Source organism: Hippocampus guttulatus, chromosome 3, assembly GCF_054856545.1.
Source record: "Hippocampus guttulatus isolate MCC_2025c chromosome 3, RoL_Hgut_1.0, whole genome shotgun sequence".
NCBI classification, from domain to species: domain Eukaryota; kingdom Metazoa; phylum Chordata; class Actinopteri; order Syngnathiformes; family Syngnathidae; genus Hippocampus; species Hippocampus guttulatus.
This window is the reverse complement of record NC_141263.1, coordinates 12,369,290-12,384,692: the sequence shown is the minus strand read 5'-3', so window position 1 is coordinate 12,384,692 and position 15,403 is coordinate 12,369,290. Positions and strand designations below refer to the sequence as shown.

Genomic DNA, 15,403 nt, shown 5'->3' with positions numbered 1-15,403 from the left:
TCATGATATTCCACTGGGAGCAAACACATCGCGATTACCGCAGCCTCCTTAGCCTTAAAGATGCCGGGTGCACCACAACTTAAGTTCAACTGCTTGCCGTTCTCACACACATCCGCTCCCTCGCATGGTCACTGTGGTCATCTTTGTTTTGAAAATACATTGCCGTTCATCCATATTGTAAAAATGTGCCTATAATTAAGTCTCAAACACTACGGAGGCATATCACGTGGGAATAAGGGGTCAAATGTGAGGCATGCATGCGTGCGTGTGTGTGTGTGTGTGTGTGTGTGTGTGTGTGTGTGTGTGTGTGTGTGTGTGTGTGTGTGTGTGTCAGGCAACGTGGCTGGAGATGTTTTTGCAGGGCGTGGATGATGGGTGCGCCTTTTGACTGCAGAAATGTGTGGCTGGAATCACAGAGGAGCTCAGGCTCAAACCACCTGTGGAGTTGACGGTGTAAAACTTTGAACGCACAAGTCGGCCCTATTAATATATTAATAGGACCACCTTGACCGCGAGGCACAACAATTGATTTTTTTTAAGATAGAAGACAGTGAAATCAGTTGAGCAAAGTTAGAAAAAACACACAGAAAAGTGCGAGAACTGCTTCAGACAACAAAGTGTATGCAGAAAAGTGGTGAAGATTGCATGACTTTCTGTGTCCTATGTGTTGTGTTGTGTTATTTTTGTTATTTTGACTTCAAAAATGGCGCCGCGAGAGTGGCTGCCTTTCCAGCAGCTCCTATATTTTGTTGTTCTACGTCTTCCTTTCATAACTTTGCTGCTGTGAATTGGGAATTTCTCCATTGCGAGACTAATAAAGGTCTTCTTATCTTATCTTATCTTAAAATAAATGTGGATTGTTTTTCTATTGTTTTTGTACGTTTTCATGTAAGCTTTATTTATCCAAAACATTTTGCTTTGCTTCATAGATTAAATGATCTATCCATTGATTTTCTATACCGCTTATGCTCACATGTGTCGCGGGTGTGCTGCAGCCGATCCCAGCTGTCTTTGGGCAGACCATTTGAACACACTAAACACAGTTGAAATACACTTGACTTTTTATTTTATTAACTTAATTGGTGCGGTAGGATACGACCATTTTGTCGTGAACGAAGGGGGGATCGGAGTGGGAGTAAATTTGAAACACATTTTTTAGACGCACGATGGAGACAAAATTAGGAACAATTTTGAATTTAGTCGTGATATTTAGTAATAATTTAATATCGCCAGCAGGTGTGGCACCTGGGGTGGCGAGGCATTGGGTGAAGCAGCTGCCACTTTGGTGCACTTTGGTGCCAAGGAACTACTGAAGTGAGCTGACATGATTTATTCAAAAAAAGTACAGTATTACATTGTCACCATCTTGTGGCATTGTGGTGAGAAATGTAGTGCTTAGGAACCATATTGTGGCATTTTGCTGCCAAGGGAGTGTTGAAGGGAGTTAAAGAGTTGCATTTAAAAAAGACAATTGAAAAGAACTGTGTTGAAGTCAGTTATGGAGCTTCATGTCGACAAAAGTGAGTGATTCGTTATAACCTTGTGGCATTCGGGTTCCAAGGAACTATGTTGAAGTGAGTTGGGGAGTTTCGTTTGGATAAAATGTATTTGCCACCAGCTTGTGGACTTTAGAGGCAATAACAAATCTTTTCGAAGTCGTGTCAGCTACTTATGGATTTTTTTAATACACGGTGGGGCTTGGGCACACGAACACTCCATCCTCACCCCTCCCTCCAACCCCAAATAAAAAGCTCAACAAACCTGTGAGAGGCGAGTAAAGATGTGGCCCGGGGAGGTTGCTCCAGTGTTGTCCACACTTGACAAATCATCAAGCGGCATGACTGTCCGTCTGCCCGAAGGTGTGTGTGGCCTACGGGGGGACAGCGGCTTGAAGGGGGGTGAGATGGATGGCGGGACCTCACAGGGGGACGGCGGCACAGAGATGGAGCGGGGCATCTCCACAGTGACCGTGAAAGATGAGGAGTCGGTGAAGTTGGGCCCAGTGTACACGGGTGCCGTGGGACTGCCGTGTCGGAACTGTTGCCTTTGCTGCCACTCATACAGCTGCCACACCATCCCCTCCTTTGTGGCCATGCGCTCATCTGTGGACATGCGGAAGTGGCTCAGTCGGTCGTGGGCGTACTTGTAGTCGCTAGGCAGGTTGAAGGAGGGAGAGTTGCTGCCGGACGGGAGGCGAGGAGACTTTGGCAGTGACTGGGAGGACGTGTCTGCTGTGCTGACTTTGGGCTGTAAGAGGGGAGTTCGCCGAGGGAGGTTGTGCTCGGCAGAGGGAACGCTGACAGAAACAAATGACAAACAATTAGTTCAACTACAGCTCAAGGGCAGGCCGCTTCAGCATTTATTCGTCATCCTTGATAGCTAGCTTAAGGTCCATGTACTCGTTCACTCTTCGTCCTCACTAGAAAGCACTATTCGACGCACTAGTACAGGGGTCGGCAACCAGAAATGTTGAAAGAGCCATATATAACAAAAAAAAATACAAAAAACAAGTATGTCTGGAGCCGCAAAAAAATAGAAGCCTTCTATAAAACTTACAATGAAGGAAACACATGCTGTATGTATGTAGGAGACTCGACTGTCTCATAATTGATTGTTATTCATTCCTTTGTTGTGTGTTCACAAACGCCCCCATAGAAATTATTTTGTGATTTTCTCGCTTCATTGTTTGTTCTGGTGTATTATTTTCGCTTTTCTTGGTGTCAGTGAACTGATCATTAATTTCCGTTTTTCGGAGGCTGTCTTTGAACACCTCTCGAGTCGAACGAGGAGAGAGAAGGCACGGAGTCGGACGCAGACGTGTCTGTGTTTGTCGAGACTGTTAAAAGCATAAATAAAGTGTACGTTTTAAAAAGCCAGCACCACAGCTCTCCTTTTTCGGAGCTGCAACATGTATCTATGTCAATTTGAGCTATATTAGCCTACTATCAAAATCCTTTTCTATTTTCAAACATTTTTTATAAAGCTCCAGGGAGCCACTAGATGTCACTAAAGAGCCGCATGCGGCTCTGGAGCCGCGTGTTGCTGACCCCCGCACTAGTAGAACGACTGTAATACGAGTAAGATTCTTTTCCACTAGAGCATCACATTTCTGCACACAAGTAGGACAACTGTGGCAAACTAATACGTAGCACGGTTGTTTCCCAACCCATAGGTTGGTGGTTCATGTCCAAGTGTCCTTGAGCAAGATACTAAATCCCCAGTTGCTCCTGATGCTGCGTCAACAGTAGGTGAATGAGGTTAAAAGTGTAAAGCGCTTTCAGAACCCGAGGTAGAAAAGTGCTGTCAGAGACAGCCTGTTTACCAATAGTGATTTATTTTCCCATCGTAATTATTGGAATTGCGATTTGCATTTTTTTCAAGGTCCTCTTCCTCTGCAATGCATTATACTCTATTTTAATTTTAAAAATCAGATTTATTTTTGATAAATGTTGTGGCCTTCTAGGGTAGTCGTATGCTAAAATAAAGACAAATGAATCATGAATTAATATGAAAGACCGTGTGTTTACCTGTTCAGGGTTGTAAACTTAAAAAAACCAGTCTGGATGTCATGTTGGCCACTAGAGGACACTATTTAGCTATGTTTCAGTCCTGCTGCTGACTAAGTGGAATCAACTTTGATTCAAATTAACTATGAAGACTGCCACTGACCTCTTTGGCGGGTCACCCTTCTGAACTTTAACCCAGTGCTCCACTTGAGCCTGCGTACTCTTCCTTTGTGCATGTTTCTCTTTGTCAGCCCCTCGCTGATACAAGAGGTTTCCATTGTGCTGTTCCGATGGCAAAGGCCCTGGCTGGACACTCAGGTGGCCATTCCTTAATGGGCCACCGTCCACGGAGTTTGGAGAGAGTCTCTCCCTTGGATCCGACAACCTGGGCCTTCCTTGGACCTCCAACGTGTACCTCCCCTCTTCTCCGAGAGCCAGTCGTACACCATCACTCCTGGGGTGCTCTCTGTCCGTTCTTGGAAATGTTTCTGACTGAGGTGTGGTCTGCTTGACATGGTTGGTCTGAGGAAGCGCCTGCTGTTTACTTTTCTCCGGCTTCTCTATTTCTCTGAAAGGAGGTGCATAAATTGTCATTCAAGAATAAGAATGTACTTTGGCTGAATACACATGCATTCATTTTCAAGCGCACTTATCCTGAAGTTGACACAAAAAGATATTTTCTTTTTTTGTTTGATATTTCACAACGACAGTGCTGCTCAGCGTCCATCCAACATCCAAATGTAGACGTATAATATGATGTATAATATGACGGAAGTTATGTTATATAAGTGTAACTATTTATTTTGCTACGAAGCACTACTTTATTTCATCCTCATTGAAGAAACACAAAACAGCCATTTCAGGGACACATGTAAAATATGCAAGGTAATGTAATTATGAAAATAAAACACACATGATCAAAATGACTCTTTTTTTTATCGAGTAGCTTGTTTTGGTCAATACAATCAGGTAATAATTGATTTTGTATCATTTAAGCACATTACACCAGTTTTAAAATTGCTGCATTGGCTCCATGTGGTTTTTAGGGTTGATTTTAAGGCACTTATTAATTCTTAAAAGTCATCACGGTCCTGAGGTCCTCTGGTGCCTGCCTTTGAATTATTCCTAGGCTGAGACCCCAAACAAACAGTGAGGCTGCGTTTCACCCATTTTGATCCCCAGTGATGGTATAGCCTACCAGAGGACATCAGGTCAGAGACTGTTCATTTTTAAGAGACTCATGAGATGCCATCTTATGGCATAGTCTGCTGGACAGGCAGCATCTCAGCCCGGGACAGAGAGAGACTGGACCGACAGCCAGCTCTGTCCTGGGCTGCTTCCTGGACACTGGAGGATGGTGGCCAACAGGAAGATGCTCGCCAAGCTAAAAGCTATGATGGACAGACCCTACCACCCCCTCCGGGCCACCCTGACAGCATTGGGCAGCGCCTTCAGCCAGAGACTGGCACACCCGTGCTGCAAGAAGGAGAGGTACCGCTGCTCGTTCCTGCCGACTGCTGTCAGGCTATTGAAATGACGGGCCTGAAAACCTGGATGCACCCCCACTCACTCATATTTAATATGCTTATATTGCTATTTTTTTATATACCGGTACTTTTTGTTCTTCTACTTCTCCCTTTCATAATTTTATTGCTGTAAATTGGGAATTTCTCCATTGTGAGACAAGTAAAGGTTTTCTCATCTTATCTTATCTTTGTTTGGCTTTTAAACTATTTCTTTTGCTCTTTTAATTTAGTCCATTTTTATCTAATCTTACTGTTTTTAGTTCTTAGCTTCTTATATTGTTTTGTCTTTTACGTTTGGGCTTGTTTTTACGCTTTTTTTTTTTGTATCTTCTAGCTCCAGTGTTTCATCATGGGGGACTCTCTGTAGTCATGGCGCTCCCTGTGGCCTTGGGCTGTCATTCCTCTCAGCGTGAATGAGCTCCCCTTGGGTGCTTTTTCCTCATATGGTTTCTCTGTACCTTGCCATGTTTTTTTAACTGGTTATCAGGTTGTGTGTGTGTGTGTGTGTGTGTGTGCTTATGGGGATATACTTTATGTTTTTGTGTACAGTATGTTACGATGGAGGGGGAAGGTCTATTTATGTTGAATTTTGGATGATTTTCTAGCACAGCACTTTGGATTTCTATGTATGAAAAGTGATGTGTGAAAAGTGCTGTACAAATAAAATTTGACTGATTGATTAATACATACAGGGACAGTTGACATTGTTTTGAGGCGCAAGAAGACCAACGACAGAAGCACCTGTCTTCACTGGGGCTTATGTCCAGCTGGCAAAGGGCTTCAGTCCTTATTTAGATGCACCTCAGAAATGATCATGGCCCTGAACAGATGGCCAGAGCCTAACCTACTAAAATGAAGCCTCAGAAGGCAAGCTGACGATAGATCATATACTTTGGTCATGCAAATGTAAGTAAAACTTCTGTCAAAATGGTGCATCCAGTTTTTTTTTTTTTTTTTTTAAACGACACCAGTTCATTTCACACAGATTGCCATGCTTTATGAAATGGGCAGGACTTATACGGATGGAAGCCCATCCAATGGGAGGGGAGAGACCTATCCCATGAGACAAAACCAACCTCTTAATGGTATGAGTCTGCTGCATCAGCGCCGCCTGGTTCATGGCCCGTATCCAGCCGTTCATGTCCTCCTGTGTGTCTGCGCTGAAGAAATACGTCCGCATCCCGCAGTGTTCCGCCTGTGAGCCAATCACAGAGTTCTTATTGTAGATGTAGGAGCGCATTCCCGTGTGGCTCGCCTGTCAGAGGGAGACAAAGTGAATGTAGATGTGAGCACTAAAACGACCAACAGTAATGTTGGGAAACAGTGACAGATGTCAACTAAAGAATACAATTTTACGGGGGTGGGGGGAGTGGTGCATTATAAACAAAAGCTTTATTTGGTTTATGACAACTAGCTACCAATCACACAATGTATGATACAATTAGTTATGGTATATTTGCAAATTACTGCTGTCAATACTGGATAGTCTTGTAGTTTTTTATTATAATCAAGAGAAATAAATCTGCATAACTGTCCATACTACAACAATTCATCTCCTAATTTTACCCATCCTATCCATACAACTAATGGTAAACCAAAGCATCACTGCCTAAGTGAAGTTCCATTCTATTCAACTTAGAATACACTTGTACTCACAATGAACTGTTTGTTTTTAAATTTATCTAGGGTAAAATATTTAAATATTTTTTGTTCGACTTGTCTGCGAAATAATTTGAAGTACAATATATCATTTTAATTGAATCATTATTTCAGTACAGTTTTCCCATGTATTTAAACACAGTGTTAATGTTCAAATTAGCGTTCTGTCATCGTGACTTACCATATTATTAAATATATTTTTTAGCAATATCACTTCCATCTTTTTCAACGTTGGTCGTGATCGTGGGGAATGGAGAGCTAAGTATTTCTGTGCTGTTACTTGTGCATGAGAAACATTTAATGATGCTGATTTATCACAAAATGACACCAGGTCATTTGCATCCATCAACATAAAAAGACATCTGCTGACATTTTCAAGAAAAAAGCTCCATATGATCAGAGCATCAAATTATTGTCATCGTCATTTATGCATTTTAATCTTAAGAAATCAGCAAATGTTTGAGAAAATTCGATGCAAATTTTAGCAATAGAATTCTGAGTTGGATCATCTGCACCCACAAAAACAGATGTACAGTCAAACCTCGTTTCAACATAGCCCATTTACAATGTTTTCACCCCTACAATATTCACATTTCAAAGTCTTGATTTCACCTAATTCATTTTCCATTTGCTGATTTTGCTTTCAACGAACCCCCTCTATATCATAAACTTCATTATGACCACCAGATTTTTCCCACAAAATAGTGAAAAGGCCTTCGAGGTACTGTATGTTCTAATGAGGTTCGACTGTACGATGAAGTTCAACCATCAGTGTAAAGGCTGTAAAGCTTTTGACTGGTAGAATGAATCCCATATTGTCTTAATATCGTTTTGCATTTGAAAATACACATAAAACCCAATGAGGCAATTTCACAATTCTGTTATAAAAACAGCTCCGAGTTATAATGTGAGAGATACAGTGCAATAAAATGCACTGACTAGTTGCTATATCCTGAAGCTCATTCAGACTACAGACTACAAGCTATTCATGGAGACAAGTATTGCTTGGGGGAAAAAAAATGTAGAATGTGAACTGCGTCTTTTCCAGAGGTGACAAATGTACTCACATTCTATATTTAAAAGTGCACAGAAGTAAAGATACTTCTGTAAAAATAAAAAAAGACTTTGGTAAAACTAAAATAACTGAATTCGGGACGGAAATATTGGGAGTAAAGTGTAAAGAAATTTAAAAAAATGAATACACTAAAGTCACAAGTAAATGACCTATTTAGAGTAACTCTCTGAATGGCAAGAATGAATTAAGTCGTTCATTACAATCAAAAAATTCATTGCCATATATACAGTATATATATATTTTTTAATCAGAGGCGCAGAGAAGGGGTTTTGGATTGTGCTCCCCATTGAATTCCAAGCACTCGAGGAATGGTAATGAGCCAAAATTGCCAGTAGAGGCTAGTGATGCGCCATTTTAGATGTAAAATCACCTGTTTCCTAGCTGTGTGACCATTTTTCAGTTACTTGAGGGTCATTAATGATGAGATGGCTTCATAAATCAGCCAGAGAGCACATAGAGGAAGAAACAGTTTTTGCCTGTAAAATTGAATTATATTTATTCACTTAAGCGTTTTAAAAGATACATGGTTTATTTGTATCGAAAGGTTTGACAGAATGTAATCAAATGTATCACTAGTAACGACACTTTTTTTTTCTGACACCGTCCCTACTCACTCTGCCTACCTTCACATTTTTAACTAACTTCAAGGCCAATGTCAAATGTCATTTTTAGTGTGGGGGGGGGGGAGGTTGTTTGTTAAGTTTTGTTTTTGGTCATGTTTTGCTATTGAAAACCATTCCTAAATGTTGTTTACCTGCTTTGTAGAATGAAACCACTGTTTTTGGTGTCACAAAAGAAAAAAATACTTGCATCAAAGCCTCTGTTCTACTTTATATATTTGTTGACTCAAAACGTTGTTCTTTTTCCCGGATTTTATGAGGAGCTGCTCAGTTTCGTAAAATTTAGCTGTGTTCTTCTGCTGGCTAGTAGAGAAGATAACAGGTAGAATCCACAATCTTTTTTCCCTTTGGAAAGAAGACAGCCTATTCTTTCATTTGGTAGGTTCAATGTGTAACTGAGGAGAGAACATAATCTTCTGTGGCTCTTGAAACATCAGTTAAAATACACAAAAATGGCTGGCGCTCTAGGGGTCGTCTTTTGTTAAAATGGCTGGTACTGACTGAGTTTAGGACAGTGACAAAATATTTGTACTTCCCACCACTGGTCTTTTCCATGATGACAATGACAACATGATGGCTGATAAAGAGCATGACAGGACAAATACCAGAGCCGATGGGAGTACTATTTGTTGGTGCTGGCTAGCCAAACCAATTCGACATTTGTTGCTATGAATGGTAACGAAACCAGGATTGCAAGCATGAACCGATTTTGACATCAACTCATTAGCATATTTGGTCAATCGTGCAAACACTGTGCATGTCACTCCGGTACTGACACTGCAGTTTCCTGCTGATTCAATTTCCCTAAGTGCAGCTCCAATATCAAATGTGTCACCATCCAAATAAGGCAAAAACAATTAGTTAAAATTAAGAGCACCTCAAAGGGCTCTGGTATCGATCCACCATATGTTGCTGGTTCATGAATGAAAACACGGTACCAATGCACATTTAGGAATGCACATTGTACACCAGGAAGAGTGAGGTGACATTGACGATGATGATCACTGGTGATGATGGAAGTGAAATCAAATACCTACAAGTATTCATGCAAGACAGGAAGCTTGTGCGAATCAGGACGGCCGCTTGCAGAGAGAGCAGTACTCACGCCGCCCGAGCACACACACCCGGTCACAATGGAAGGCAATTGACCAACAGGAAATGAGAGAGACATATTGAGATGGGTTAAAAAAAAAAAAAAAGAAGAAGAAAAAAAAAAGAACAAGAAGATCAGAGCAGAAGACATGAAGAACAACAAATGGCTCAGACTGTAAACTTGCCTTGACAGGTCATTACAGGGAACATGGTCAGTCAGTATGTTTATCGATGTCATCAAAACAAAAGTTACCATTTTATCTAAAAGTAATACTGTACTAGAAATACAGTACATGGTTGTTGATGACCTTTTTTTTTAATTTCCTCATGCAGTCCAATAACCCAAGTGGATGAAAGCAAGTTTGCCCTTTAGAACACAAGCGAGTTGATGTTCAATTTCAGAGAGCTTGGATGTGCAAAGCAGTTTTTTTTTTTTTGTTTTCAAGTCTGTATCGACCGGGTGTCACCAATGCGAGAGTATTCTAAAAATAGCTCATTAGGAGATGACTTGCCCTGAAATAATTTGAGCACATTTATTACTTCTGAAGTGCTAATCAAACTGGTAACCCTTCACATTAATCAGTACTCAAGAAGTAGCTCTCAGTTGCAAAAATAAAGCCTCAAAACCCTGGTGTTGACCATTTCATATTTGTAAATAATAGGCACCATGATACTTTCAGGGGACAGGATAGGGTTTGACTGCCGCTGAACGGAAAAAAAAAAAAACCAGACAAAATGTGTTGTTTAGTGTAGCTCTGCCAGAAATTCCCTCAGTTATTTTTTTTCCTCGGGTAAGACTGATTTTAAAACAACAAAATGGCAAAAACACCAAAACAACTGACATAAAACATTTTTTCTACATAATTTTTAACGACATCATGTTACTTATTTTCGCATTTTCATGACATTGACCACGCTATAAATTTACTTTAAAAAAACTTGAATTAATATTTCAGCTATTGTTTGTGTTTAAAAAAAAATGTGACAAATAAATGGTCAAACAGCTTTATGAAACAATATGTGGTCACCCCCAGGGGGTCCACTGCAGTTGCTAAACATTTTGGACATTCCGGTAAATTACACTTTCATCAGCCCCTTCCCACACACAAAACATACCAAATATGAATATGTGAAGATCGAAAACTGTTACCCATTTTTGTGACAAAATCACAAGGTGGAGGAACGGTCTTAACAAAGATGATTGCAATGCTTAGACATTACTTCTAGTTATTGTCTCCATTCAACATTTACTATCCAAGTTATTGCAGTCCAACACCAGCATGTACAGGTGAGTTGTTGTCAGCTCATGAATTATATGCCACATGAAACGGACAATATCTCACAGGTGTGAAAACAAGTTAAGAAGCTCTTTCCACCCCTCTGTGGATATAAGCCACAGTTACTTGCAAGCTGCAAGCACAATCCATCATTTATATTCCCAGCTGCACAATTAACTTACATTGCAGTATGACATTTAAAGGCATATGCGACTCCTTCAGACGTTTACGGGCATATACTGTACATGTAAATCCAACAACAGGAAGTACAAGCAGATTCTAGGGTCCTGGGTGATTGCAACAGAATTCCCATCAGCTGCAGCGCTCCATAAAATATTCAAGCACTATATTTCCACAGATGGCGCACTACAGTATAGAACATTGTCACTGGGGCGGAAATAAATGAATGCATTTCCCGCCCTCTGGGAGAATTCACAGAAGGAAACGTGCATTTAAATGTTATCCTTTGGAGTCACCTGTTCAAACTTGACCACTGTTTGCTGTAGTATTACTGCTAGTTACACTTATGTAGCCAGTGGGATCGCTGCAAAATCAGAGGGATTTTGCTGACGTTCACAATAACTGCATTGTTATATTTTTAGCACAATGAATGAAAATGAAACCCAAAAGTTTTTGGTCACTCCCCACGCCAGCCATCAGTCTATAAATCAGATCATAGAAAAGTCTGTCATGCTTGACGTACTGTACATATACTAATTCATGCAGGAATCGTGCCTGGAATACGTAAAAGATTCACTGCAGCAGAGGCCGCCATCACTGGGGGTTATTAAAAAAAGGTTAACAACCAGACCTCGGCCATCTGGAAGAACTCCTCAGAGCTCGTTCTCTGTTGTGCTGGCAAAATAATTCTTCTTGCAGAACGTAAACATACTGTTGTTAGTAGAAAGGGTTGACTGTTTGATCATTTCTTTTTTGACATTCAGCACCATCGAAAGCAATGCCGCTCTGTTTTAATAGATTTATGGTCCCCAACCATTGCAAATATTGAGGACTCCCTATTACACTTTTTAGTCTTAGATGTTGTCGGTTCACCTCTATCAGGTGTACTGTTCAATAATGCTGTATAGTACTTTGTAATGTTAAGATTTATTATTCAGCTATCACGGGGCATTTGACTTCAAATCACTCCAAAAATAATTTTTAAAAAACTGCGTCGTACATTTGGGAAGAGTCGGGCTTGCCATTATAGGATAACTTTGACTTAACATCCAGCTGATTGCCATTTTCCCTCCTTGTTGACTTATTGATGTGGGCTGGTCTTGAAAGCCGTTTGATATATCTACCTAAAGTTGAATATCAAGCATTCTGATTAAATGCTCAACGATATCGATGCTCAAACGTCTTTCTATATTTGTTAGCCTCTAGCTTCTCAGTACCTTACTATACATGAATTACGTTTTAGCAAGGAATTCAAATTAAGTGGCTCAATTACTTTTGTAGCTCGAACAACAGATGATGAAAGGCTGTATCATGGGCCCGAAACTAATTATGTGTGTTCATCATCTTCTCACCAATTAAGGAATATTGCTACCTTGAAAGCATATTTGCGGTTGACATGGTCCTCAGGTGCAACTGGTGCGATGAGATAGCTGGGCAGAGGAATGCTACCAAGGACCGTCTCTTCGCGGCTGTCTAAAGCAACGACAATAACAAACAAACACAAGCATGTAATTGCACCCAAAACACTGAGTCCTGCCAAGATGTTTTATGATGTTTACAAGACATTTGATAGTTCCGAGTCGCGGGGAAGTGTGCAATAATTTGCGGGTGACAACTGTATGAGCGAGGCCAGGTGCTACTCGGAGGCCTTTGGTTTATCTATTAATAGAGGAATGGTGCACCACGCCATGATAATCTCCACCCAATCGCAATGAGGGAACAATTGAGTTAAATGGTGTCTTTTATTTTTCTATCCTTGCATTACCGGTAATTCTTTGGCTTTTGAATAAATGTTTCAACTCATAAATGTGTTTTCAAAGAAATCAAGTTATTCGGATCCTAGATTCCAACATAATCAAATGAACCTCGGTTGAACCACAAGAAGAAAGGTAAGAGAAAAACACAGACATCAAATAAAACTCTTGACAGGATACAATAAAAACAGGTGACAAACAATATTAGCCCTTCCTACGACACCATGAAGGACGCAAAGTTAGACAGGATTGGTCAAATATGGTCAGCCAATGAATGTTTATTCTGCGTGAGAAAGAGCCATGCCAAGAGTATTCGGAAACTGAAAATAGTGTGTAACTGAGTTGTTTGTAAATCAGGTCATTGAAAAACTGAGGTTTCATTGTATAGAAAAAAAAAAACGTTATTGGAAAAATTTGCTTCCCTTACAAACAGACGTACTCTTACATCACAAATCGTTTCGATGTATTTTGTTGAACCTTGGACAATTGCATCACTCTCGCTCACCTTTGTAGTAAAACAAGCAGAAGTCGGACAAAACAAACCACTTTCGTTTCCAGAGTCGCATTCCAGAGCTGTCCTGAAAGTTCATAGTAAAACGCACGTGTGGTTAGGAACACAATAAAATAACAGTTTCATTGGCATTCAAACGATGAAACGTCACGTCATGTCATTTGCGACACCGCTTATCTTGAGCAAGGTCGCGGACACATGCTGGAGCCTATCTCAGCAGACTTCGGGGGGAAGACTACATACTGAACTGGTAACCAGCCAGTCACGGATCACACATAGAGACAAACAACCACACACATCAAAATCCACACCATCACTAATTGGGGAACCGAACCCACGCTGGCTGGAAACGATATGGCTTCACTCTTTCAGGATTAATGTTATCCATTTGGTGTAGCTGTGTGTATCATTATGCAGTCTCGTCCAAGGTTTGCACACATGCGACGGTTGTTTCTACGTGTCCAGCTATATTATTTTTAAAATAGTTTTTGAATTTATGAACTACACATGAAAAATAATGAAATGATCAAATTAATTCTCAGCAAAACATTTTCTGAGAAACACTTTTTTCTGCTGCAAATGGAATACATACCAGAAAGTATCCCTTTTAAATTTTAAACAAAATGCATTTGCATTTACTCTAATAGCTGTTAGTTTTAAAAATATTTAAGGATGTTTTTTATTTCGCTTTTATGTGCAGTACATTTTAACTGAATTATTAAAGTACTGGGTTTTTTTTTTGTCTGCCTATTTTCAAGCACAGGTGTTTGTGTTCAAACTGTGTTTAAAGTGAAAGTGTCCTACAATGGAATCGATGCATGTTTTAGGGATGAAATCTCATCCTCATTTTTGACGAACACTTGGGCCTACCACGCTACTACACTACATAATGTTGGTCATATTGTGTACTTGGAGAGGTGGTTTTTGGGGAGGTACTTTGGGTGTCAAAAGGGGTGTTCACACGGCACACATTTGCTCCGGCGCTGCACCGATGTATTTTGTTGCGATATATTGTGCACCGCAGCAAATTGTGTGGAGCGTTCACACGTACAAAGCCGCTGAGCGTGTCAGCACCGGCACAGCGTCGGTGCAGCCCCAATTGCGTTCACACGGCAGTTTCTGCAGCGGAGCAAAACGACAGAAAACAAATGAGCTGTCGTGTTGGTTATTTTTAAAACGTATACACAACTCAAGCGACTACTGGACAGGTACGTCCTTCTCCTTCTTGGTCTCCGTGCCTTCTGCTCGAGAGTGACCGCCCCCGAAAACGTAAATCAATGATGACTTCAATGACACTCAGAAAAGCAAACATGTAATGCGCCAAACAGAAAATCAAGAGAGGAAATCGCAAAATAAATTATATGGGGGGCGGGGGGTTGTGAACACACAACAAAGGAACAAACTACACAAACAACTCCGAGACAGTCCAGTCTCCTACAAAAGGAAAGATGTTACCAGCCAAGTCTTGTGTCGTTATTAAACAAACACATGACGGAAGTCCGACAGAGCACAACGCATTCTCGCCGTACGTAAACTCTTCACAAGCATTTGTTCTGGAGCAAATTTAACCCAGTTGCGTTCACACGTGCAAATTTACACCGGTGCTGCTTCGCAAACAAGCATTTGCTCTGGAGCAAATTTTTAAACCATCTCCCTGAGGTGGATCAAATTTGGTCCGGTGTAAGCTGTATTCCGGGGCTACGCCGGAGCTAATTTGCACGTGTGAACGCTCTACTGGGGCAGCCCCGGCGTAGCACCGGACCAAATCTTGCCGTGTGAACACCCCTAAAGGTTTTAGAACCACTGTTCCACCGAATTAGCTTTAGTATTTAATAATGCAGGCGGCCCGGTAGTCCAGTGGTTAGCACGTCGGCTTCACAGTGCAGAGGTACCGGGTTCGATTCCAGCTCCGGCCTCCCTGTGTGGAGTTTGCATGTTCTCCCCGGGCCTGCGTGGGTTTTCTCCGGGTGCTCCGGTTTCCTCCCACATTCCAAAAACATGCATGTCAGGCTGATTGGACGCTCTAAATTGTCCCTAGGTGTGAGTGTGGGCGTGGATGGTTGTTCGTCTCTGTGTGCCCTGCGATTGGCTGGCAACTGATTCAGGGTGTCCCCCGCCTACTGCCCGGAGATGGCTGGGATAGGCTCCAGCACCCCCGCGACCCTAGTGAGGATCAAGCGGTTCGGAAAATGGATGGATGGAT

At 41.3% G+C, this 15,403-nt stretch overlaps 1 protein-coding gene across 4 annotated transcripts in view; it reads right to left on the bottom strand.

Annotated features, from left to right (window-relative positions):
- The window catches only part of plekha7b (pleckstrin homology domain containing A7b), an 81,151-nt gene that overhangs the window by 23,944 nt on the left and 41,804 nt on the right, over nucleotides 1-15,403 (bottom strand). For 2 of the 4 annotated variants that reach the window (XM_086106833.1, XM_086106830.1), the window contains exons 7-11: nucleotides 13,195-13,267; nucleotides 12,308-12,408; nucleotides 6,109-6,287; nucleotides 3,670-4,074; nucleotides 1,762-2,296 (exon numbers count right to left, since the gene is read on the bottom strand). In XM_086106833.1, the coding sequence (XP_085962959.1) occupies nucleotides 1,762-2,296; nucleotides 3,670-4,074; nucleotides 6,109-6,287; nucleotides 12,308-12,408; nucleotides 13,195-13,267 (1,293 nt within the window). The other 2 variants (XM_086106831.1, XM_086106832.1) reach the window with 2 other exon arrangements.